This window comes from Camelus dromedarius, chromosome 17 (assembly GCF_036321535.1).
Source record: "Camelus dromedarius isolate mCamDro1 chromosome 17, mCamDro1.pat, whole genome shotgun sequence".
Lineage (NCBI taxonomy): Eukaryota > Metazoa > Chordata > Mammalia > Artiodactyla > Camelidae > Camelus > Camelus dromedarius.
The window spans coordinates 31,181,065-31,207,248 of record NC_087452.1 but is presented as its reverse complement, the minus strand read 5'-3'; the positions used below and the strand labels follow the sequence as shown (position 1 = coordinate 31,207,248).

Genomic DNA, 26,184 nt, shown 5'->3' with positions numbered 1-26,184 from the left:
AGAGGCCACTTCAGGGCACAGGTGAGCCCCTTCACGGGTGAGGACAAAAACCAACATGCAACGGGGGCAACTGAGGACAGCAGTGTTGCAAGTTCCACTTTCAAAATGAAGTGGTTGGGCTAAGCCATGGAAAGTTCCCATTCTTTTCTGATTCGTAAGACTTTCTGGAGAAAGTCAAGTTTTGGGAGGTATTTCAGCAAACAAAAAAGACTGTGGTGGGGGTGGGGGGCGGAGAGCAGCAGTGCTAATATTTTCTGGTACAGGAAAGGCTTCAAGTACATAGCACTAGTCTGAAGAGCCAGGAGCAGGGCAAGGAGAACAGGGGTGGTGTGGAGGTGAGGGAAGGAGAGCTGGCGGGCACCCTGGGGAGACACTCTGACCCTCCCAGAAGCCACTGCGAGCTTTCCAGAGTGCTGGAAGTTAGGTCAAAATGAGAGGCAGCTGCAATGAGAAGACAAATGCTGAAGACCCTGCTGGGACAGGAGACGTGAAAGGGGGCCCGGCCAGGTGAGAGGCCACAACGGTTCGAAAGATCCTTCAGCGGCACACCAACCGCACATCCTTTCCAGAGACCGAGAAACCAGATCATTCTCAAGACTCCGCTCTCTCTGAAGATGATACCAAGAGACTATCTTTCTGAGTCTAAAATTATTAATGATTCTGGACACAAACCATTAGAGATAGAATTTATTACCTTAGAAGTCAACTAACACTGACCTTTTTAAGCAACAAACTTATCAAGATTGGCACCAGCATCTCACTTGAGTAAGAAGACCACATGGTGACAGTGGTTTGCTTATATATCTTCTATGATTAATAACTCCAGCAAATGAACATTTTATCGATGGGACAGCTCTCTGCCTACGGCATTGTCCTGTGACTGCGTTCCAAAGGCTGTTCCTTGGTGATTACCTTTCCAAAGGTGCAGAGCTGCTGTGAAGTAGTCTGTCCCCCACTGCCACCAATCTCTGCACCCTAACTTGGTAATGGCCTTCTAATGAGGTCTCCCTGCAGTTGCCTGATGGAGATGTACTTCTCATGGCACAAGCCCCAGGGAGCCACAAACCACACCACTGGTTTCACGGTAGGTGTTTCTTCAAACTTAATGACCTAGTGTTTGCTCTAGTGTAGAAACCTGGCCCTTCTTCTCCTAATACCAAAAGTTTGAGCCCACTATAGTTGAGATTAAAACATGTAAAATGGCATTTGACAAGGCCCTTTACATTTGAGATAGGGCAGCAGAAAAAAGTCTTCAGGGTTCTTGTCTAGTGACCTGACGAATTAAAAACACCTTTGCTTTACCCAAGATGAAACACTACATATGGACTGCCAGCCCACAATCCAGCACATTTTGAAACTAGTGAAGTCCATAGGGCCCAGTAATGTCGTAAGATGCTCAGTGTCCTGGGCACCAGGTGTTTCAAAGTTAGACACATTCAATACTTTTCTCTTTCAAAACCCAAGAGTCACTGGATTAAATATACCATTTTATTTGCTGAGATCAATTTCATTCTCTGCAAATGGCTCTGGGTTACCCTTCAGAGGCTTTTATGCATCAGGCCGTGAGATTTATGTGGCACTGACTATCTTTGGATGTGTTTAGTACCAAGCAGAGACTCATTAGAGCCTGCCCTCTGCCTTCCTCGCTTGCCCCAGAGGGAGCACAGGGAAGCATTTGGCAAAACATTTTAGGCCTGAGAGGAAAGCCAAAGGTTCCCAACAACTTCTCCAAGTGAGGTTGGGGGATTGATCCACCTGGTGCCAAAGACCCAACTGTGCCCTGAGCTGGTTTGACCTCAGGTGAGGGGAACTGTCCCACAGCCGCAGCCACTGGCAATTTTCCCTACACTGACACAGATGTCAACCATGTGTTTGAGTTTCATAAGACTCTTCTATTTCAGTTTGGAACTTAGAACAAGTCTGGAAAAACCTCTTGTGCATACCTGATCCTGAGCTAAGCATGGCCCCTCCATAGATGTCCAAAGCCAGTTGAGAATAGGCAAAGCCGAAAACAGTGATGGTCAGACCAGCCAGCAGGGCCAACTTCAGCAGGGACTCCAAAACCGCAGCGGCCACAGCAACATCCTCCTGGGGCCGGGGCAGAGGGAAGGAAGTGGGATGAATCATGAGCTAAAGAAAAACTTCACATGAGGCCTTCTCCCTTTGCTGTTTTACTGGTCATGCTTTCAACTGACGAGGGCCATCACTGCCTTTCTGTAGCCTGGATTTGTTTCCACGTCAATTAGCAAATGGGGGAGAAAAGACAATGTGTGCCTCCTCAGGCAGTGCAGGGGAGGGTTAGCTTTTAAGTCGTGTAGGATAAACTATTTCAAATGTTGCCTAAGAAACACTCACTCTCCCCTCTGACATTTATTCTTACGTGGACAAGTTTTTACATTGCTAGCCAGCTCTGTCAGCCTGCTCTTCTTGACAAATGACGCCAAATGCCAATGTTCCTGTCAATCTACACTTAGGAAAACATTCCGAAATCAGACTGAAAACCAGATTAGCTCATTTGAGATACTGTGCATAAACTATATTTAAAATGTTTTCTAAGACATGTAAGAGGCTGACTCAGCTTGCTTTTAATTCTAAGATAAGTCAGACATTTTCAATGGTTTTAGAAAAAAGGAAGTTTCTACAACCAAATACTCCTGGATTAAAATCTCTTCTGTATTATCAGCTGGAGTATGTAGATTCTCATGGTCAGGATGTACACAACTGGTGTGGAGAGTGAGACCAAATAAGAGCTTTCCTCCCACGCCCTTGGTGAGCTCTGCTCCAGTCTCTGCATCCTTGGACTCACCTTTGGTTCTTGAGAATCTAAGCATGGGAGAGGCAATCTCATTCTTATACCTAAGACTAGACCAAGGGAGGGGGTTTGCGCTGCACTGGGGACAGCCGTAGAGAGTTCAGAGAGGGCTGGGACAAGAATAATGTCACATAGAAAGACAAAGGGTGAGAAGGAAGAGCCAGTCCAGGGGAAAGGGAGAAGGTGCTAAAGAAGAAGTGACTCAGGGTCCTGCTATCATTCAGAATGAGATAGAAGAATGAAAACAGAAGAAAATTTCAGATCAAACAGAAGGGAAACATCTCCATATTTTTGTCTGTCTATCCTGCACATAGAGAGAGAATTCACTTGAGAGATGAGAACCAGGGCTACCTGCTTCTGAAGTGTGGCGTCTTTTTCTCTCTCTAGCACCTTAGCAAAGAATATATAAAAACTCTCCTCTATTGGCTGGAAAATTAATCTGGCCACAAGGGAGCCAAGATTATTCACTATATCATATACACCTACAAAACAAAAAGGAAGAAATAACAATTTCAATGGTTTTTTAACTTGAATTTTCACAGCACTATTAAAATTTTTTCTAATTTAATTTTTAAATTAAACTTTTGGAGATAATTATAGATTCAGGTGTAGTTGTAAGAAATAAGAGAGAGACCCATGTACACTTTACCCAGTTTCCCCAAATAAAAAGTTCTTGCAAAACTATTGCACAGTATGACAACTAGGATACTGATTTGGATACAGTCAAATACAGAACATTTCCTTCACCAGCACTTCATAAAAGTCATTAATGTCGAGTTGATTTTTTTCTATTTTTATTTCCACTACTTTGGGATTATATTAAAAAAAAATCTGAAAAGAGTATTAAGACCTATTGAACCACACAAACATGGGGCAAATCTCTGTGACTTGGGATGAGCTCCCTTTCCTCTTAGCGACCTTTGAGCCCCAAAATGACTGGAGCTCTGGAGAAAGCAGGGTAAGGGCAGGGGATCTCAGGAGAGAATCTGCCACGCAAGACACATGAGGCGGGATAGTCAGATATATATTTACAAAGATCTATAATTTTCAATCTTCAGGATTCATTTCTTACAAACTTCAGGTTCATTTTTTCATTGAATCTGTCAAACTATGGAGAAAAATATTAGAAAGTGTCTACTAATAGTTCTTTAATTAAAACACTACAGAATTTCATCTTACCCTGATCGCCAAAATTTAACACATTCAGAAATGTCATCACATATCGCTCGCCTAAGAATGGAAAAGCAAAATAATTAGCACTTCAAATGCACATTATTTTCTCATTTCCTTTTCTCTTATTGTCTATCAACTTCCAGTTGGCAAATGCTCTTAAAGGAGAAAAATTAGATAATCAGTTAAAGACATGTTTCTTGTCCTAATATTGATTTCAAATAATCTCAAAATAACAATTTGGAAAGTGCTGGGGACTTTATTGACAGCAAATCTCCAAACTAGTTAAATTAAAAACAAAACAAAAATCAGTAAAACCAGTCTAATAAGTGTTTTTAAAAGTATGGATTGTTTCTAAAATGTTAATAATGAAAATGATTATCTTAAGTTTTCAGGGAAGTCAGATAATCTGAGTGTAAATTCTGCGAAATGAAAGGTCCATGATTAAGTGCACAGTCATCAAAACTCTCCTCTCGGGTGGAGAAAGGTCTGTGGAGCCTGGCAAGGCTCTGGAGCCCAAATTCAAGATTCAAGTCTAAGACAATCTAGTGTCTTCAAGGTGAAGACATTGGCCCAGAGTCCTACTGTCCACCCCTAGCTTCCATGAATGCACTTACCCGTGAGTGGAAAACACTGACCACTATGGAGGTGAAGCACTGAAGAGTGCCCACAGCCCTGAGGGGCCACTCTCACCTCCTAGCACCTTGCTCAAAGAGGAAAGCAGTATTAAGAGAAGCAAGTGGTGGTCTTCTCTCAAGTCTCTCTTCCATCCTTGCCTCCCTACAACCTCCCAGCCACTGCATTTGTGACAGGGACCTCTGCAGCTTGTCCCAGGCACGGACCCACAGGACTTCACTAGCTCCCATCTGTGTCTCTGCTCTGCTCCATCCTCACTGATAACAGTTCTAGATTTTGCAAATATATATCTTAAGTCAATACAAGTTTTCATATCTTTAAATGGCTCTGCAGTGTTTGCAAAAAGTTCAAGTGCCTTGATTCTGCATTTGAGGCCTTTTAGGAGCTGATTCCAAGCTATCTTTTTGCGTCCCTTCACCAAACTCACCCTCACCTCCCACCTTCGATCATCATCCTCTGCTACACCCTACAGGGAGCCTTTTAGTCCCACCACTTACAAAGGCTTTTCTACAGGGGCTGCCCTAGGTTCTGGCACACCAGGCCTCTCCCTCTCAAGTTCTGTGAGCTCCCTGAGGGCAGGAACCATGTCTCGGTCATCTCTCTATCCTTGGTTGCCCAGCAGAGCTCTGAGAAATGAGAATACACTCAAGAGATGTCTAGCGATGGGGGGAGGGTATAGCTCAGTGATAGAGCACATGCCTAGTATGCACAAGGTCCTGGGTTCAATCCCTGGTACCTCCACCAAAAGATAAATAAAAACCTAATTACCCCCTCCCCCCTAAAAAAGAGAGATGTCTGGCAAATCAGCTGATGTTCCAAGTACAGGTCTCACTGCCCTGTATCAGAGTTAACCACACAAATGCCTGCGTCTCTGGGGAAAGAATGACGCCGCAGCCTGTTCCTCATTCAACGGTGTATTCTCAGCACCTGGTACAGTGTTCAGGAAATGTGGGGGCAGAAGGTAACGGTATACACACACACACACACACACACACACACACACACACACACACACACACATTTTTGCCATAACAATGACTGATTTCAACTTTTTTAGAATTATAGTTTTTAGATAAAAAGAATTTAGGGGTCCCTGTCAAGCCCCATCCTTATTTCACAGCCATGGAGATGGAGGCCCTGGGAAGTTCCTAAGGGTCCTGTGAGGGCCAGGCTAGGATGGCCCAACACTGGAGCAGACCCAGCTCGGGAGCTCGAGTGGCTGGGTGTGGCTGACACCTGCTGCTGCAAACACACATTGAGCCATTGCAATCCTGACAACTAACTTAGGACCACTGCTTGGACTGCATCCATTCCTCAACTCATCCAAACTGCCCTTTAAACTCTGAGAGGGAAAAAAGTGCATTTAAGCAACTACCCTCCCTACAAACTGCCTACACTGATTTGTCTGTCCTGCCAATAATATGAACTATCACGATATACGGTTTCATTACAGTTACCTTTCTTTATCAACAAATACTTGCTGAAAATCTATCACGTGCCAGGCCCAGCAGGGTGCTGGGGGAGACAGTGGTGAACATTTTCCCTGCTCTCAAGAAACTTAAAGCAGCTTCACTCAGCTCTCCGAAGGCTTCTGACCCTTACTTCCTCCAGAAGTCCTGGGAACAGTTTCATTTTTATAAGGGCTCAGGCTAGAAACATGCATTCTCAAAGCTCAGAGAGCCCTCAGACGCCTCCTGGTCCTTTCCTTTAACTCACAGATGAGGAAAGTGAGTCTTAGGGGGAGTTACTTCTCTTTGGAAGTACAATGAATAAAAATAAAGAAGATGGAAAAAAGAAAAATAACAAGATAATAATGCCAGTTGTATTAGAAAGCTAGAAACACAGGAAACTTTTCTATTTTCCAAAATTTTTGTAATGGGATTGTATTATTTTTATAATTAAAAGAATTTTTTTAATATTTTAAAATATGTTCAGTAATATATATAGATGTATAGACATGTGAAATTTATATATAGAGAGAAACTACCACCTTCAGCAGCTTATAGTTGCATCCAATTTCATTTTTTGAAACAGTGCTGGGTATAAATAAACCAATATATACGTATAGAAAAACTAGATATACTTTCAGCTCCTCTGCATCGAGAGCTGTCACTGTCAAAGTGAAACTGGAAAGCCTTGAGAAGTCAGAAGGCTGACCAAACTGTCCCACAGGTGAATCTTATTGTTTAAGAAAATAAAATGAAAATCTGGTTCTTTAAAAAGTTCAAAAAAGGGAAGAAAGTGTATAAAAAGTTAGGATAATGAGATTACAGATAGTTTTCTGTATTTTCCAAACTTTCAGTAATTGATAGAATACTTAAATGACATAACATGGGACTCTGGAGTTAGACTTGGATTCAGATTAAGTTGTGCCTCATCCCTATAGGACCCTGCAGAAGTTATGTAACCTCACTGACCTTCAGTGTCCTCATCCATAATAAATCTCTCTTACAAGGCTGTGGAGAAATTTAAACTAGACAACTTAAGTATCAAACTAAATAAATGTTACTTTTCCTCCCCTTATTTAAGAAGCTCCCATTTCTGAGGGTCCTCTGAGCCGGGGGCTCTAGAGAGCCAGGTGGCCTAGATGGAGGCATTCCATCCTAGATGGAATCCCCTCACTTATCCTATGACTTCCTGACTGCTCAGAGCAACCTTTTACTTACCTTCTGTCAGAATCTGTTTCAAGAAAGACTGTTTGAAAAAACTCCAAGTCAGTTTAGCCTCTTCCCAATTTACAAAAGCCTAGAAGAAAAAACAGAACAAAACAAAACCTCCCAGGTGGTGCCAGTCTCAGAATACAATAACACTACATGAGAGGCAAACTCAGTTTGGTCTCCAAATCCCAAGTTAGATAGTTCCCACTAATTTTTCATTTACTGCTAAGCATGCAGAAGACATCGACACATGCTGGCAAAGAATTTACATTCCTAAACATGAAGGCAAAGTCTCTAGGTAGAAGAGCCTCCCTGGAAGGGTCTGCTCAAGATTCGTTCACTGAGACCCCTAAAGAACTGTGCTGTCTCCTTGCTGCTGTGCAGAGAGTAAGTGGACCACACCGAACACACACAGCTCACAGTCACTTCTTTCCTTAAAAGAGGTCTAAAGCATGCCAAGCTTACAGGACAAATTCTGCTCCAGGTACTCCACATCTTAACGCTCTATTTAGCTATCCAGGGTCCCTTTACACAAAGTATATGAGCTTTGCTTGTAGATTTCAAAAGCAAGCTAGGCCTTCCAGGTCAGTTAAACCACTCAGAATTGGTAAGACAGAGGAAAGAAAAAAACAAACCCCAAACTTCTGATACAGCTTTTTCAGAACTCTTGGGGTAGCACCAAATTGATCATTTCCTAAGGACAAGGAGGGTAAGAAGGAATTAAACACTTAGGAAGGACAGAGGTCAACCTGTAAGACACAGGCAGCCTCGAAGCAAGAGAGCTGACCACAAAATGCTGGAGTAGGGCAGCTAGCTGCATGTGCCTTCTTTTTTTTCTACCTCCTCCTAGTTTCCTCGAGGGGCCTTTCCTCTCTTATGAAGGTATCCTTGGATTCCAGAAAATTCCCTTTACGTGTTAGGTTCTTAATCTCAGGGTACCTGCATTTTGAAAAGTTCTTATTAACCAAAGTGACGACTTTTGAAAGGTGGGATTGCAGGCGGTTCTTTAGGAGGAAAGGGGTGACTCACAAGGCCAAACCCATCCCACCTCTCCAAAAGGTCAGCTTTAGGAATGAAAGCTGGCCCAAGGGCAGGCTTGAAACCTGTCCCAGGCACATAGGCCCCAGCTCTTGGCTCAAAGCCTATCTGTGTAGAGCAATGCTATTCAGTAGAAATATAATGCAGGCCACATACGTAATTTTAAACTTCCTAGCAGCCTACAGTGAACAGTAAAAAGAAACACGTAAAATTAATTTTAACAGGGAGAGGGTATAGCTCAAGTGGTAGAGTGTCATGCTTACCATGCAGAGGGTCTTGGGTTCAATCCCCAGTACCACCTCTTAAAAAAGTAAGTAAATAAATAAACCTGACTATCCCCCCCCACAAAAAAAGCCCTAAAATTAATTTTAATATTTTAATTTTGATTTAAAATTAATTAATTTTGATTTAATCTAAAATATCACCTCAACATGAAAAGAAAGAAGCATTTCACATTATTTTTTTAATACTAAATATTTGAAATCCAGTGTGTATTTTGTACTTGTAGCTCATCCCAATTCCAAATGCTCCACAGACACATGTGGCTGGTGCTCACCACTTAGAACAGGGCAAGTCTAGAGTACCCCTTGAAAGCATAGGTCATTTCCGGTCCTCAATCTCCTCACCTCTTTCTTCCAGATTTGGAGGACAGGTCTGAATCCTCCCAAACTACGCTGCCTTCAGTCATCACTGGACCTGGAGCAGATGCCAGGGGTAGCTCTAGTACAGGAGTAAATTTTCCCCAATGGGAAAGGAAATTGGGCATCTCCTTTTCCCGGAGCACACACCACTAGGGGGCACTGTAGACCATGTCGCCCTCGTTCACTGAGCCCACCCATAGTTAGCTTCAGGGAGCCACCTCATAGCACATTCTCTCTCTCACTGTTTTCCTCTGTGCAAGGTGGTCCTCTGGAGGAGGAAGGGGTCTGCAAAGCAGTAACTGTGCTCTTTTCAAAGAAAATGAACGGTTATGGCTGGCCCACAGGCTTCTGTGAAGTCTACTTGCCAGTAGGTTGTGAATGGGTTTGGGAAGATGAGCTCTTAAAAAAAAAAAAGTTCTTTAGGAGGGTGAAATCATGACAGTGTATCTGATCTGAAAGCTCATACTTGAGCATTCCTTTCTCCTAATGGCTTCAATTTCAATGGATTCATGGTTTGGAAGGAATGGCCACACCACTTACTAACTCTAAATGCTCATTAAGGACACAGAGGCAGAAAGTCTGATTAGAGACTGAGCTTCTTCTCAGAGGTGACTGCTAAGTGAGAGGAAAAAGCAGCACATTCTCTGGGCTTTTACCATTCTGTTCTGAAAGGACTTGTCCCTTGGGAAGGTCAAAAGAGGCCTCTTCACAAGAGCTAGGCTGGTACTGCTGAGCTGGTCTACACGGTTATGAATTTTTCCAGAATCCCCTGACCAACAAGCCACTCACTCCACTGCCTCCCTGTGATGGGGAAACTGAGGCGTGGATAGGGAAAGGTGACAGGCAGTATCTCTGGAGAAGGTCTGGAATCAGAACTCGGGGCTCACTATGCTTTAATCTGAGTCACTCTTCCACTTCCCAAACTCTTATGACTCAGAATGGTCCAACCAGCTGTTTTGCCACATCAAGAGTCACAGGGGCCACGGTCCTGTCGCCTGCCCTCCCATCACCTCCACACCCCATACAGCACTCCTCCCTCTCCCTCTTGTTTCAGGGCTATAGACTGCCCCGGCTCTGTCCACGCTCCTGTTTCCACCCACCTCCCACTTTCCTCATCACTTCTCAACTGGATGACTGCCCCACCACTTCTCAATCTCCTTCACTTCCAACCGTTTCTCTAGCCCATCCTCCTCCTGGTAGGGTTCAGGCTTTAGAGTTAAGCTCAGAGACCAGGGCACAAACTGCAGCTTCTGACTTATGGAGTGTGGAGGCCATGGGCAAGGTACTTAACTTTGCTAGGCCTCAGTTTTCTCAACTGCAAAATGGCATAAGTCCTATCTCCTGGAGCTGGTATGAGGACTGAATGAGAGAAAACGAGACACAATAAATCTCTAACAGACGATAAGCTCCTCAACACAAGCAATTAGATCATGGTACTGGTCAAAAACCTTCAGAAGGCTCCAATGCCCTTGAATTACGCCCTGCAGCACTGAGGCCATATTCCCTGGCTTGACCCAGCAGGCCAGAACCTCCTTCCCCCTTTTGCTTCTTCTCCTCTCCCCTCCCCAACTATCCAGCCAACCTAAGAACCCAGTCCTTTCTGCAATCCCAACTCCAACACAGTGGTGGGCATATAATAGGCCCCGAGCAAATGTTCTTCCTCCCCACAGCCACGAATGCTCATTTCCACCACACATGCACATTCACCTCTGCCCACCCAAGCAGTTTCCTCCACGAAGCCTCCCTTGACACCTGCAGATGGAATTCATCAGTTCTTTCTCTGTGCCTCTATTATATTAACTGGACATATACACTCCAGTGTAGTTAGCAGAGTCCACATCTTATCTCCCCATCACAATCCAAGTTCTAAGGGCAGGGATCCCACCCAGGGCACCTGGTACAGTGCTTAACACAGGATACTGCTTAATACATGTTTGCTGTGTTAAATTCCTCAGCTGTACTTGAATACTAGCCGATCTCTCATACTATATCACTCAGAAGTGTTGAAGAGTAGAAAAGATGTAAAAGGAAACCAATATTTCAGGTATCATTTTAAGGCTAAATAAGTACCTTTAAAGAAGATGGAATTCTACAAGAGGAGGAAAGAAATCTCCCAATTTGGTCAAGGTAATTTTGAATGTAATTGTTTGACCAGTTTCATAGGAGAAGCCCCCAGGGCAGAAAGCTGTCCAGGAGATTCAAGTCTAGCATGTGCGGTGTCGTCATCCACTGCATTCAGAGTCATCTCATTTCTTTCTTATTTTTTAAAAAAATAAACTTGAATAATTAACTGCTCTACCTGCAACCTCCCAATCTTCAAGTAAATAAAGAATTACTTTGGGCAATAAGCCCATTTCTTTTGGAAGACTTCACAGCATAGAAGTTAGACACATAGACTAAGGTTAGTTCACAGACAAAAGTTAGAGGGAAGGGGGTCCAAAGCCAGCTGTATGATTTGGGGTTAGTCACTTAACTCCTCTGAACCTCAGTTTTCTCATCTGTAAAATGGGAGACAATAGTATTTATCTCACAGGATTATTCTGAGGATTAAGGACAGAAGTCCAAGTAAAGTGCTTAGCCTAGTGCCAGGCACCAAGTCATCTGGCCGTCAATGGCAGTTATTATCAACGGTTCTTTGTCAAAGTTCAAATACTTACACAGAATTCCCTAAGTCTTCAGAGGGACCTCAAGGGTCATGTGGACTAACAATCTCACCTTAAAAATGAGGACTCTGGGGTCTGGAGAGAGTCCCTACCACCTCCCAGAGGCACAGGAAGCTCCCTGAGGCTTGGCAGTCACCTATGTGTCCGTATCCCACAAAGCACCTAGGGGACAGAGGGGCTGCGCTCTGTCAGCAGGACTGGTGCCACTGCATGTGACAGGTATACCCAGCCTTTTCATGGTCAAGGCTTATGTCCCAGCAGAATGCGCATAGGCACTTTTGGGACAGATTGCCAAACTAAACCACTGAGCTCTCCTACCAATGCATCAGTGTCCTCCTGGCTAGGAGGCTCCAGTGCAGCTACTCCTACTCTCAGAGCAGCAGTGAGGTGGTGGTGATGGTATGAGCTGTCACTTATGGATGCCCACTTATGCCAGGCCACACTGTTAAGCACCTTACATACCCCATTTCATCTCACTCTCACCACCACCTTAGGAGGGAGGTACTCTTATGCCCATTTGACAGATAAGGAAGCTGAAGGTCGGAGTTCTGAGCCCATCATAGGGTTAAATACACTCTCGACAGACTTCCTTATCCTCCCTCTTTGACTGAATTAATGATCCAAATGCTCCTTTCCAAAACACTGCTGGGGCGCAGATTCTGGCCCAGTATGAAAAGGTGGCCAGGTCTGACACAGGTGGGCTCTGCGGAGAACTCAGGGAAGGGGACTCTTCTGCATTTTCAGGCCCACTCTGTGGGCAGGGGCAGAAGCTCCAGGCAAGAGAAGTGATCTGGAGTTCTGAACTATCTAAGCCTGCAGATAAGGCATCAGGGTATCCAAAAACTGTCATGCTGATTTAGGTTAAAAGTAAGATCTAATTGATCAGAATGGAGAACTCTCATCTAACAAATGAGAACATATCTGGCTTGGTTATGTAATGTCTGGTTTTTCTTGAAAAGTTGTATAACAGGATTCCTTACGTTCTGAGAATTAAGGTCCAAATATTCTCTTACATTTTCCAGTAATCACAAAAAAGTAGTAAGAAGTCCAGTCAAAGCCTTATCTCAACTAAGTGCACCTCATCCAGCAAGCAAATGAGAACAGAAGAAAGGGAAACTGGGTCAGCCCAGATGGAGCAGGGCACAGAGCATCTGTGCAGAGGTGATGTGGTAAAACATCATGTGTGCAGGCCCTGGGCTGGAGGCAACAGCCCTGACCCCACAAGAGTCAGGAGATAAAAGTCAAATGTACCGAGAGTTGAAGGATTAAGTAGAAAGAGCTCATGGCTCACTCCTACACATCAGCCTCTGGAATCCTCACTGGTCTATGTGGGGAAGGGGATCATCTGAGAGACTGGCCTGATAGAAAGGAACCACACAGGGGCCATCTCTGCTTTGTCAGCCCTCTGGGCTGTCTGTGCTGAAGGTCAGTCCTGGGAAAAACCAAGAGACACAGCAGAACAGAGAGAGTGAGCACAGTGGTTACAGCCTATGCTCTGCTGGGATTCACACCACTCCAGGCTCCTGTCCTCACTCTGACCCTCGTCTTGGGCAGGTATTTAGTTTCTAAACCTCAGTTCCTCAACCCTAAAATAGAAATAATAATGCCAGCCCCAAAGAGTTGTTATAAGTGTTAAATAAGGCATGTAAATCATCCCGCACAGGGCCTAGCAGAGTGGTTCTCAATTGGGGGCAATTTTGTCCCCTAGGGGACACTTGACAGTGTCTGGAGATATTTTTGGTCATTACAACTGGGGGGTGGTAGCTACTGGCATCTAGTGGGTCAAGACCAAGAATGTTGCTAAATACTCTATGATGCAGAGGACAGCCCCTGTAACAAAATCTATCTGGCCCAAACTGTCAATAGTGCCAAGATTTAGAAACCCTGGCTGAGCACACAGCAAGCACTCAATAAACATGAGCCATCAAATTATCTTTAGTATTATAACAATAAACAGTAAAGCTGTCGTTTCTTTCCTTTGGGGGTAACCAGCATCTGTGATTAAAATGAAAAGAGACAAAATGCATTACTTACTCTACTTCTTGTAATTCTGGGTAACATATCTGTCATTCTGGAGACAGGAAGAGCTTGTTGCTTGGTTGATTCTGGGGAGCCCAGTAACTTTGTGAAATAAATAACATAGCAGAGCACCAGAACTGTGGTATAGGAAAGCTGAAAAAAGAAAATAATGGGTTTAAATTACACTGTTTTAACAGAGGCATAATTAAAACACGCCTATAAATTTGACCTCAAAGTCCAGTCAAGAAACAGAACTGTCTTGACAGAGAAAGACAAATATCATATGATATCACTTATATGTGGAATCTAAAAACAGGTACAAATTTTATTTGCAAACCAGAAATACACTCATGGACACTGAAAACAAACTATGGTTACCAAAGGGGAAAGGGAGGGACAGATAAATTAGGACTTTGGGATTAACAGACACACATTACTATATATCAAATAGCTAAACAACAAGGACCTACTGTATAGCATGGGGAACCATATTCCATTTCTTGTAATAATCTATAATGGAAAAGAATCTGAAAATATATGTGTACACATTTGTATGTATATGTATAACTGAATTGCTTTGCTGTACACCTGAAACTAACATTATAAATCAACCACACTTCAATAAAAAATAAAGAAATATAACTGTCTTAATTAGCTGTACTTTCTACCGAGCAATGCCTCACCCTCTGGAAAACAGCACTACTCACTAAGACCCAGCTCCACTGCAGCATCTCTGGGGAAGGTATTCCAAATTCACCTCACGGGGAGAACAGAAATTCTTCCAGGCAGGCAGAACATAACTTCCATGACAGACATTCACTCATGCAACCACCGTAGCAATGTCAGATACGTTCTCAAAAGATCTGTATTTGGCTAAAGGAATGGCTCTCTCGCCTAGACAGCATGCAGTGAGGATCCACGGGTCCAGCTGTGCTAGTATGCAGGGACTTGCCATCAGCTGGGGCTAGAGATTTTCCATGAACCCTGGAAACCTGTGACATTATGATTTAAAAAGCAGAACTGAGCTGCTGGCTCTCCTCTGCCCAGTACACTGGCAGGACGAGAGCTACTACAGGATGGGGAGGGAAGGAGAGATAAGAAGCCCTACCCCTCTCTCCTCCCATGTGGGACCAAAGGTGGCTTCTGGCCAGGAGAAGCAGTGTGGCATTTTGTCTGCAGGTTGAAGAGGAGTAGCCAAAGAGCCCTTTTGCATGAGCTCCCTTCTCTCCTCTCCCATAAGACCAGTATACACTAGCTTAAGAAGGAGTGGGACCTCCAGGCCCCACTTTCAGTGTGGAAACACCAAGGCTACCCTGCAGTAAGGCACAGAGCAGGGACAGAGAGGAGTCTCAGGTTGGCAGGTGCAGGCTCCTCTGCTCTCCACACCCAGCCACACCTGAGGACACACCCACCATCCACCCTACTTTTTCCTCCTTCATTCCTCAAGGCCTTTAAGACACAGCAGCACTGCAGCAAGCCACACCATCTGATGCCAACGTCCTCTGTAACAAGTACACTTTTCTAGCTCCGTTCTCTGCCTCTCTCCACCTTCCCGCTGACCAGAGCCTGGGGAATAACAACCACCTCTTCATGCAGAGTCTCCTAACTAGATGATTCCTCTTGATTTTTTTAATTGAGGAAAAACTTACATAATATAACATTGACCATTTTAAGTATTTTGAAGCATATAATGCAGTGGCTTTTAGAACAGTCACAATATTGTACAACCACTATCTAATTCCAGAGCATTTTCTATCACTCCAAAAGGAAACTCCATACCCATTAAGCCCTCATTCTCCCTTCCCTCATTCCCTGGCAACCACTAACCTGTTTTTAGCCTCTATGGACTTGCCTACTCTTGACATTACATATGGATGGAATTGTATAATGGGTGGCCTTCTGTGTCTGGCTTCTTTCAGTCAGAATGTTTTCAAGGTTCATCCATGTTGTAGCATGTATCAGTATTTCATTTTTATGGCTCAATAATATTCTGTTGTATAGATATACCACATTTTTGTTTATCCACTCATCAACTGATGAACACTTGAGTTGTTTCTACTTTTTGGCCATTGTGAATAGTACTACTATGCACATCCATGTACAAATTTTTGTTTGAACACCTGTCCTCAGTTCTTTTGGGTACGTACTCTGGACTGGAATTGCTGGATCATATGGCAGTTCTACATTTAACTTTTTGAGGAACTGTCACATTGTTTTTCACAGCAGCTGCACCATATTATATTCCCACCAGCAATGTATGAATGTTTCAATTAGTCCCTGTCTCCACCAGCACCTGTTATTTTCTATCTTTTTGATAACAGCCATCCTAATGGGTGTAAAGTGATATCTCACTAAGGTTCTGATTCACATTTGTCTAATGACTAATGATGTTGAGCATCTTTTCACGTGCTTATTGGCCATTTATCTGTATACCTTCTTTGGAGAAATGTCCATTCAAATCCTTTACCCACTTTTTAAGTGGTTTGTCTTTTGTTGTTCAGATGGAAGAGTTCTTTATATATCTAGAGTGACTCTTTTATTTGAGATATGATGCAATGGGGCAGGAGGCCAATTCAAGGAGGAACCTGGAGGGAGGCTGGACAAAGGGGAATCCCAGGGCTGTAGGTGTGGCTCACCTGCTGATATGGAGTGCTGTTGGCTCTTAGACCTCTCCCACAGACACAGACAGAGAATGTACCAGAGAAGAGCTCCCAGAAGTCTTATGATAAGGATGCAAACACACTCAGAATTGGCCAAGCTGACCTATGATCTATGACTTATCCTGGGTGGGAGCTATGACAGAAAGTCATAATGCAAGTATCTTTCTCAATAAGAATCAACCAATGACTGGGCATCTTCATGGCCCTCCTATCTTATTAGGATCAAAAACAATGATGAATGCTGAGAACTGTAGTTCTAGATCTAATAAAACATGGCAGAAATAGTCACAGGTAACTTCTCTAAAATATGCAATTGTAGGAAATGGCTTTTAGGAAGCAAATCTCATTCTTTATAATTTTAAATTTAGCTCTTCTGTGTTTCACAAAAATATCTGTAGTTTTTGCCTAGGACATGGGAAATATTTTCACATAAATCATTGCTAAGAGTTTTAACTTGTCTTCCTATACATTAAGAAAAATTACAAATTATATTCTACTATAAAATGGTCTGACAACTATCTGATCTTAGGTTTCGTTTTTAAAATTAGCACTTGTACTCTAGTTATATTTTAACAGAACTAGAAACATGAACTAAAAGTAGAAAATTAAAAGATAAATTGAAGTCAAAACTGCTACAACCGAAAATGTATCTGCTATGACATGATTCATGCCCTCTGAATTACAAGAGATTTCAATCTCAGTTTGAAACAGGGTTAGCAGAATTTCCTGCTATTCTGAAAAGAACTGATTGAAATCCAGGGAAAATAACACACATGCAATTTGATTCTCACCCCACCCTATTACTGCTTTTTGTGTCGTCCACAAGATTGTTGTCAGACAATCAAAGATCAGTTTGAGGCAGGCTTTCCCACTGAATGTCTAAGGGAGCTTTTATGTTTGACAATGAGCCCAAGATGTGACCCTCACAAGGTCCCCAGGGTACACCAGTGGTGTCAGTGCATGCAGCAGGATGGACATGGCAGCCAGAGGAGAAGCAGTGCCAAGAACATCTCTCTAGAGCTTCCAGATTCTCCACATGCATATGTAAACTGTGAAGTAATAGGAGCAAGAAGTGAAAAACAGACGGAGGAACACAGATTATACAAAAGTTAAAAGCCGTAACTCTTACCTGGGCCAGAGAGAAAATGTACAGTCCCCAGTAAGGCAACCACAGCACAAGAAAAGCTGTTAGGATGCTCTTGAGTATAACTGACAGGCTCTCAGCAATCACCTGCAAACACACGGTAAAGGGTGTATTTTACAAACATTATTAAAAACTAAAGATGGAAAGGAATCCCAGAAAACCTAGGATAGTGGATACCCTGGTGGAGGAGGGGGGCATACATTCAGACATACTATCAATAATGTTCTGCTTCTTGGGTGGGGTGGTAGGTTCATGGACCTTCAGCATATTATCATGCTTTAAGATTTACATATACGTTAGATAATATATTCTTTTGTACATATCAGATAATATATCTTAAAAGATGAAAATATTAGTATACAACTAAATAATCACTATAAAAATCTAAAAAAACCTTTATAGTCCTCTTAAATTCTTATTTAATCTAATAATTTTCCTATTAGCAAACCTGTTCTTCCTTAATAGCATAGCATTAGGTGAACTTCAGCCAAGCTCATCTGTCAAATTTCAAGTGAATGAACTGAACTGATCATGCTACCTTTTTCCAAGTATCTTTTTAGATGCAAATCTGAAAAGACCATTCCCTCCTATAAAAGCATTTTTAAAAAACCACTCTGTCTTACTCTTCACATTTCTCGTTCACAGCAGAAGGCACACTGACCTTGAGCTTGACAAACATATGTGCTTGTGCCAACACCCAGAAGGGCTCTCCCAGAAGTTCCACCACTGCTGAGAGACCAAACACCAGCACTCCGGTTCCATAGTGGGGGATGACATTAGGATCAGGCACATCGAGCAACTGTAACCAGACCCAGCCCAGGAACAAGGACCAAAACACACCCAAAGGGACTCTAGAAGAGGGGAAAAATGTTTCTTGATATGCTAAATATAAAAATAAAAATAAATATGTATTAAAATAGTAACACTATTAGAACAGAAAATACAGACATAATAAAAACAGCTACCACTTATTAAGGCACTTGCTACATGCCGGGCACTATGATTCACCTCCTTTATCTCACTGACTCCTCACAGTGATCCTCTGGCATTACCCCCATTTAAAAGATGAGGAAACTAAGGCTGATTGGCCCTGGGGAATCTGGCCAAGGTCATGAACAGCTAGTCAAGGAGAGAGGCAGGACCCAATCCTAATCTAACTCCAAAGTCTGCACTCACAACTACTGTGTTACACTGACTTGTAAGTAAAACTCCCAGAAGGTACCTGTTGTTTGCACTTAGAATGACTGAAGGACAGTATACAGCTGGCTCTTGTACCTCAAATATCTGAGTCCAGGACACAGTATTCTTTCACATGTGACCAGAGAGCACTTAAATATGACCGGGTACTTAACAGTCATTCCTCTAATAAAATGCACACCTACCAGCCCTTATGACAGTCATTTCTGTGAGGTAATGAGGAGTTATGTAAGGGCAGGACCAGGAATCACCTCAACCACCAGCCCTCCAGGAGGGGATCTAACTGCAGAAAAGCCATTACAATTTTTAGCTGATATACTTGGTCTTCAAGAAAATTCTAAAAGGCTCAGAACTGAAATCAGCATAACAAAATTGAAGAAAGATGTGAAGAAAAGCTTTCAAAAAATAGTAAGTGGCTGTTAAAAGTGCAGAAAACACTGCAAGGGAAAAGATTAGGAATAAAAAAGATGGTTCAGATCCAGTGGGGATCAAAACAGCAGGAACAACCTCCAGAGGGGGTAGAAGTGGGGCTAGAAACCTGGCACAGAAACTGCTGCCCAGCACCTCCTCCTGGCTCCTGGCCATCCAGAGGGAAACGGCCGAGAAGCTCCTTCACAGACACTCCCCTTCCGCCCCACGCCAAGGGCCCAGAAACCCACCGATAACCAAAGTGTAGAGACTATTCAGCTTTAGGTAAGTGCTGCTGTTTAGCTTGTCACACTCATCACACTTGCCTCTGTGAAACTGTCTCTGCCAAAGCACAACTCACGTTAGCCACAGGAGGTTGAGGGTCTGGCTCCAGTCCCGCTGGGCGCCCCTACTCAGACATGCTCTGCGGAAGGCCTCTCTGGCCAGGAAGATGGTGGTTGAGTAAAGCAGTGTTAGCCTGTAAGGGAAAAACGGAAATCAATATGATGTCTAGTTTTTTCACAGAGAGAACTTCTGGGGTTTTGCCAGCAATGAGGAAGAGAAAAAGTCTTGGTCATAAAGCACTGTGGTGATGTGGGAGGCAATGGTTTCTTATAGGACTCCCCCCACCACTAATCCAATCCACGTGAACAACAAAGTTAGGAATCAAACAAAAGACATATAAGTGTGTGCCTACAGTGTTATGTCCAGGACAGAACTGTCACAGTTGCCCCCAAAGCCTGCAGCCTTTGTGGCTACAGGCAGAGGTGTGGCTCTGAGTATAAAGAGGAAAAAAGGACAAGCTATGACTCTACACAGCAAGGGGGCCTCTTGGTCACCCTGAGACTGGTGACCCAATGGCCCTTCTGAGAGAAGCTGAGACTCTGCTGAGTGGAGAATCTTGGCACAGACAATGAGGCTGGCAGTCGCTTCAGAGGCTGCTGCAGCCCAGATGGGCAAGGCTTGCCTGTGTTCCTCCTAGGTGGACCCCCCTGCACCTCAGCAAAGAGTAGCTAAGGTTCCCCCTCCTCAACAGGCAGTGGCATGGATGAAGCCAGAATGGGGATGGTCCAGGGCTAAGGTATCTGAGGTTGTCAAGAATCATCTTGCAACCCAGTGCCTCTGTCCAAATGAGAAGACTGAACTGTACCTTAAGCAGGTGGGCAGGCCAGACAAGGGCTGTCAGCGCAGGGACCTGCCAATCTGGGGGAGGCCAGCTGGAGAGACCCAAATTGCTTTCAAGTCTAAGTACCTAAGGGGACTTGGCCCTCTTCCTTCCTGCTTTTGTAACAGCATTTCTCAAAGTATGGTCCCTACTTCAAAATCACATGAAAAACTTATCAAAATGCATATTCCTGGGCGCCTCCTCAGCCCAACCTAGTGCAAAGCTCCTCAGATGATTTCTTTGTTCACCAAAGTTCGAGAGCCTTCAATAAGCTCCAAGAATAGAGTCAAGAGCATCTGTTTGGTAAGCATTAGATGTGAAATGCTATCTGGATCATACTGTCTTGTTTACCAGGACATGAAGGTACACTTGAGAAGCTGAGCTATACTGAAGACTCACATCACTTCGTATATTTTTGTGTCATTTGTGAAGACAGAATATGTGTGGGTGTCCTTGAACAGAGAGGAGAGTCGAATAAACAAACTGAATCTAAAAGACAAAGCAAGTTGGCTTTCTAAGAGCCTCCAAGGAACTAATGACAAGGACTCGAGCTCTCATCCCACGACCACTTTGCAATTATAAAATTCACTGAGGAGGGAAGGAAGGTGGCTGGCCCAGCCCTGCAATTGTGAAGCACATCCTCACGAACCACAGAATTCCTTCTTCCTTTGCTGTCAGCAGGACAAGAACACACGATTATACCTGAGACGGAGTTTGCAGTGAATTACTCCCACTCCTCTCCTGGGTGCTAAGAGCAGGCACACCGGAACAGCCGGCAGAGAAATGTGCCTTTGGAGGCTATTAATGGAAAACACTCCATGGGTCCATTAAAAGCACCATTGCCCGCTCATCCCCCATCCCCAGACCGCTCCTCCTCAGCCAACTGATAAAACACTCAGCTTCCGGTAAAGGTCCATGCTTCTAAAATCCAAGGGTGACACAAAGGTACAGAGTCTGAAGAAAACCCAATTAGGGGAGTGAGTGGTAGACAATGCCAGGGTACGTAGCTTCTTACCGGACATTCACAATGCCAACAATTTCCTTTGACAGGATGCGAAGAATAAATGCATTCAAGACAAAGGTGATCAATCGAAACACCACCTACAGAACCAGAAAATACATAGGAATAAATTATGTTGGGAGGGTTTACTTTGTTGAAATGAACACAAGGTGGTTGCTGTTTTTAATGTAACAACATACAGCAGCTTTGCCAGGGAGATTCTCTCTCAAATGCTTAACCTGTCTGCACTGTTTCTGAAATTTCATTTCTTGGGGTCTCTCGGCACCCTTGTGCAATGGTCAGGGAACCCTGGAGGGCACTTGGAAGTCTCCCTAATTTACTGATGAGAAGAGGAAGGCCTTGAGAGATTCACCCAATTTTTTCAGGTTAAAAGTTAGGCACTCCAGGAAACAGAAAGGGAACTCTGGTGAGTGCTTCACGTCGGCCCTCCCTCCAGCCTGTTTAGAGATAGCACACACTCAGCAAGTGGGAGCCTGCAGGACAGAGCAGACTTACTAGGAATCATGGAATCTAATTTCTCCTTCTTCTCTGCCTAGTAATAGCTAAGGATCCAACAATGACATTTCATCTCTTTGAACTTCAGTTTTCTCGATTAAAAAAAAGAAGAGGCTATATTTATTTGCCGAATATTTGTCACTTTCCAGAGAGTTGAAATACCTTTTAAATGACAACTGTAATAATAAGACAATATAAAACAGGGGAGAAGGGAAGACAGAAGCTAACTAATGCCATTTGAAAAGGGTATATCCTGAGACTTTCAAGCCTGCCAATTCAAGAACACCACCTGAGCAAAGAATTCTTCCCATTAGACAGAGAAAAACAGGTTGCCATTAAGTGAGGTTGCCAAATGGGGCTACTGGCTAGGGCGCAAGCTTCACTCACCAAGTGACTCCCCCTTGCATCCTGGAAGCACCACAGGTGTAACTCAGGGTCACTCCAGAGCAAATGACAGATCACTTCTGTGTCAAACACCCGCAGAGTTACACGTGAACAGTTGCAATCTGGAAGACTCAATCTAGGTACATCAGCGGATCACAGCAGTCTGCAAATCTCTGGGGCAAGGTATGACCAAAAAGGAGACTGCCGTCTAACACTGCTCCAGAAGCATAACAGAGCAGCAAGGTCTCCAAAGCCAACGTATCACAGCGCTAACCTTTATGGAGTCAAAGGTGACTTTCCATAAGTCTGATCAAAGTCCTGCAGCCTCTCCTTAGAAACACACAGGTATGTACATACACACCAAATTACGCACTCAATTTTAGAGATCTGAAAACTATTTGCACAGTTCTTAATGGAAAAAGTACTCAGCTGAGAGTCTCATTTCACCATTTATCTAAACCCATCATCTTCTAATATTTAAAAGCCTCAATTTTCATCCCCGCCAAGTGAGGCTACCGTCATAGAGTTGATAACAAGGTCAAACAGAGTTGATAACAAGGTCAAACATCACAGAAGTGAAAGCAGTTTTGAAAGGCATTAACGCTTTCACTATGGCTGACTCAGAGTTTAGAGAATAAGCTCTCAAATCCTTGCAGGACACAATGTAATTGCAAAGCAACCTTAAATGTCTGCACTGTAATCTAAGAAAACACACAAGACTGAATTAAAACATTCCAAGAAATCTAAAGATTATGGCTATTTTTAAAAACCCACATACACATATTTATGTTAACTTCAAAGTTATCATTGCCTAAGAGACTTAATGTCTCAGGCCATAACCCTATCTGCTAATTGGTTTGAATAAAGGTTTGAACTAATGAAGCTATGAGGTTGCTCACACTCCCAGTATTTCCTCCATAGAGTGGCCCTTATTAGTAAGTCTTTTTTTAAAGGATGTAAACAAAAATGGATTTTTTTGAGGGCCTATGAGGCAGTTCTGCATTTCCCCAACACTTCCAAAGCCTTCCCCTTCACTCACACTCCCCAACAGTTAGTCCTCCCCCAGATCAGACACCACCAAATGAAGCGAAACAACACAACATGCTGTCACTTCAGCCAAAAGCGGTGTCTTCACTCTGCCGTTTCTTGATGGCTCAGTGCAAAAGGCCCACTGACTGTTTTTAAGAGGCGAGTAACAATCCCACTGACTGTTTTTAAAAGGTAATTAACAGTCTTCATTTTACTCTGTAAAGGACTTGACAGTTAAAAAAAAAAAAAAGCTCTTTGACATCTGTTAATTATTTGACCCCTAAAAACAATTGGGTAAATGCATGGGAAGCAAGGTAAGACTCAGAGAAAAATGATTTGCCCCACAGCAAGCAAATGACCCGGCTTGACCTTACAGGTAAGGCCACCTGCCTCCTAGTATAGTGTGTTTTCTGCTATGACTTGTTTTCTCTTCATGAAGCCAATCTCAGTACTAAGGTGTAGTCAAAGGTTGAACAATCAACATTGTGGATAAAGCACTGAATTCAAACAGTTATTTATGTTGTGAAATAGAAAAACAACACAACTAGGTAACTTGGGGTTCACCTAATTTAGGGTTAGATGAATGGCTAATGTTTATTAAGTACATATCTTGTGCAAGGAACTCTTCTACAGCTTCATATAGACTGCCTCATTTCATCCCTACTATGACCACTTTAAAAATTCATATTTTTATGCCAGGCACTCAGACATTTCATCTAATCTCCCTAATGACATTATGAGGTTGCATTATTGTTCCCATTTAAGATGAGAAAATTGATGCTTGGAGAAGTTAAGAGATTTTCTCAAGGGCAGGCATCTAGCAAGTGACAAGGCCCAAACTTGAGCCCTAGTCAGCCTGATTCTTTCTCATAACTCCCATGTGAAATGCTGCCTCTCTAATATAAGGGGTGGGGGTGGATTCAGGACTTGTGAGGAAGGGCTGAACAGCTCAAGAGTGAGAGGTCCTAGGATTAAAAGAATCTTTATGATACCTTTTGGACCACGTGGCATGTACATCTCACAAATGATTAAAATTAGGGCCAAGAAGGGCAAGTGACTTGTCTAAGGTCACATAGCCAGAAGGAAGATGCAGCCAACGTGTACTAAGTGTACACTAAGAGCCAGAGCATACTACCGTGTTAAATGCAACTATCCAACAACCCTAATTTGGCCTCACAGCAACTTCTATGAGCTAGGTACTATTATTACCCCCATTTTCCGATGAGGAGCTGAGGCCTAGCAGGTGAAGTTGCTTGTCTTGGGTCACTCAGCAACCATGGGGTAGAACCAGGATTCCAATTCAAGCCTGAGCCCAGGTCCCTGTTGTTAGCTATGCCATATTGTGTCTCTGAACTCAGTGGGAGTCAGAATTTGAGTTAAGTGTTTGAGGGTAGGGGTAGAACACAGAGAAAATAAACCCTCTGACTCAAAGGGTATGAGATTCTAGAATGCGAGGCACCCCTGCGACCTGACCTAACCCCTTCCTACTGCCATATGGGAAATACAATGCTCAAAAGGAGAATGGCTTGTTTGCAGTCTCCCAGCCATGGCTCTGAACGTAGGCTCTCAACTTTAGGCCCAGGTGTCCCCTCTCCGCCGCCAGCCCCTCCTGCCGAAACCCTCCGTATCTGCGGAGTCCCCGCCGTGACTGGATCTGCCCCAAGGTGGGTTCTCAAAGGCCCCATGGCCGCCTCCCCGTGAAACCCGATTGTGGGACGGGTTGGAATCGGCCGGGCAGAGTACCTGGAGGAGCAGACCGGAGGAGGCCAAGCGGGCCGCTTGGCCCAGCACCTCCTGACTCCTCATAGCCTCGGCGCCCAGGCTCCGTCCCCAAGAAATGCAGCCGCCAGCCGGCGTGGTCGCGAGAAGATATCGTCACAGAGCGACTCGTTCGCTGACTGGCTATATTAGTACGGCGGAGGCGGGGCATGAGGCGTTCTGGCCTTTAAAGCGGGCGGGGTTCGGATACGTCATTGTAACTGCGCGGCGTCTCGTTCTCTCTTTGTGGTTCTCTCTTCCTATGCCAAGTAAGCTAAATACTGTGACCACACTAAAAGACGCTGTTAAAGTAGCCAAAGCCCCTTCCCTGAGGCTCCCAGTCTACCAACCAAGAAACACTAACTTTCCTGGCCACATCTGCCAAAGGGAACAAACTATTCACTGGCCTCTGTAATACGATTCTTGCCATTCGGTCTTCGCTTACAAAATCGCAGTCACGGCCGCCTAAATAAGGATTGTATCAATTTTATAAAGAAAGAATTCAGGACCAGAAGTTAAATACACCATTTTCACATGTGTAGTTTTGTGTAATCCTTTCTAAAGTACTGAAAACTGGACCCTGCTGTCAGAGATAAGTAAGGTGAGACTTGGAGACGTTAAGTGTCTTGTTTGTACCTACACAACTTGTACCTGGGTGGAGCAGACACCAGGCTCCTGATCCTAAACTTGCCTCTCTTGCCTTCATGCTACCCATTGTGAGGACAGAGCAGAAAAATAGTAGGGAAGCACTTAATAAAATGTAAAGCGCCCAGCACAATCAGCAGTTGTTCTGTCCACGTTCTTAGCATCTGCTCTACAGGCCATAGGAAGCCCATCTATCTCTTTTAAGCCTTCAGTGATTTGACCCCCAACCTACCTTCTCAACCACCTTTCACATTATCACTGCCCTTTCCCAATACATTTTAGGCTCTAGCCATTCGGAGCCCTTACTGTTCTTCAAACAACCCCTAATTGGCCTTTGCTCTGCTGCCATTTCTTCCCAAAGTGCCTTCCCTGATAACATTGCCTATCCTGCCAGACCTTAGTGTCCTGACTTTTGTGAGTACAAAAGCACCTGCTATGGACTAAATATTTGTGTCCTCCCGGAATTCATGTGTTGAAGCCCTAGTTTCCAATGAGATGGTAACTGGAAGTGAGGCCTTTGGGAGGTAATTAGGTCATGAGAGTGGAGCCCTCATGAATGGGGCTAACGCCCTTCTAAGAAGAGACAAGAGAGAGAAATGAACTCTCTCCTGGACATGTGAGGCTAAGGCAAGAAGGAAGAGG

The 26,184-nt window shown here is 43.8% G+C and overlaps 1 protein-coding gene across 8 annotated transcripts in view; it reads right to left on the bottom strand.

Moving 5' to 3' along the window:
• Positions 1-24,999, bottom strand: part of RFT1 (RFT1 homolog) — a 43,852-nt gene extending 18,853 nt beyond the window's left edge. For 5 of the 8 annotated variants that reach the window (XM_064496435.1, XM_064496436.1, XM_064496437.1 and 2 more), the window contains exons 1-10: positions 24,883-24,999; positions 21,226-21,311; positions 19,407-19,523; positions 18,102-18,291; positions 17,426-17,527; positions 13,652-13,789; positions 7,285-7,363; positions 3,992-4,042; positions 3,164-3,294; positions 1,944-2,088 (exon numbers count right to left, since the gene is read on the bottom strand). In XM_064496435.1, coding sequence (XP_064352505.1) covers positions 1,944-2,088; positions 3,164-3,294; positions 3,992-4,042; positions 7,285-7,363; positions 13,652-13,789; positions 17,426-17,527; positions 18,102-18,291; positions 19,407-19,523; positions 21,226-21,311; positions 24,883-24,945 — 1,102 coding nt within the window. In that variant the 5' untranslated portion in view covers positions 24,946-24,999. Of the gene's footprint in view, positions 1-1,943; positions 2,089-3,163; positions 3,295-3,991; positions 4,043-7,284; positions 7,364-13,651; positions 13,790-17,425; positions 17,528-18,101; positions 18,323-19,406; positions 19,524-21,225; positions 21,312-22,113; positions 22,284-24,882 lie in introns of all 8 variants that reach the window. The other 3 variants (XM_064496439.1, XM_064496441.1, XM_064496440.1) reach the window with 3 other exon arrangements.
• Between the last annotated feature and the right edge of the window lie 1,185 nt (positions 25,000-26,184).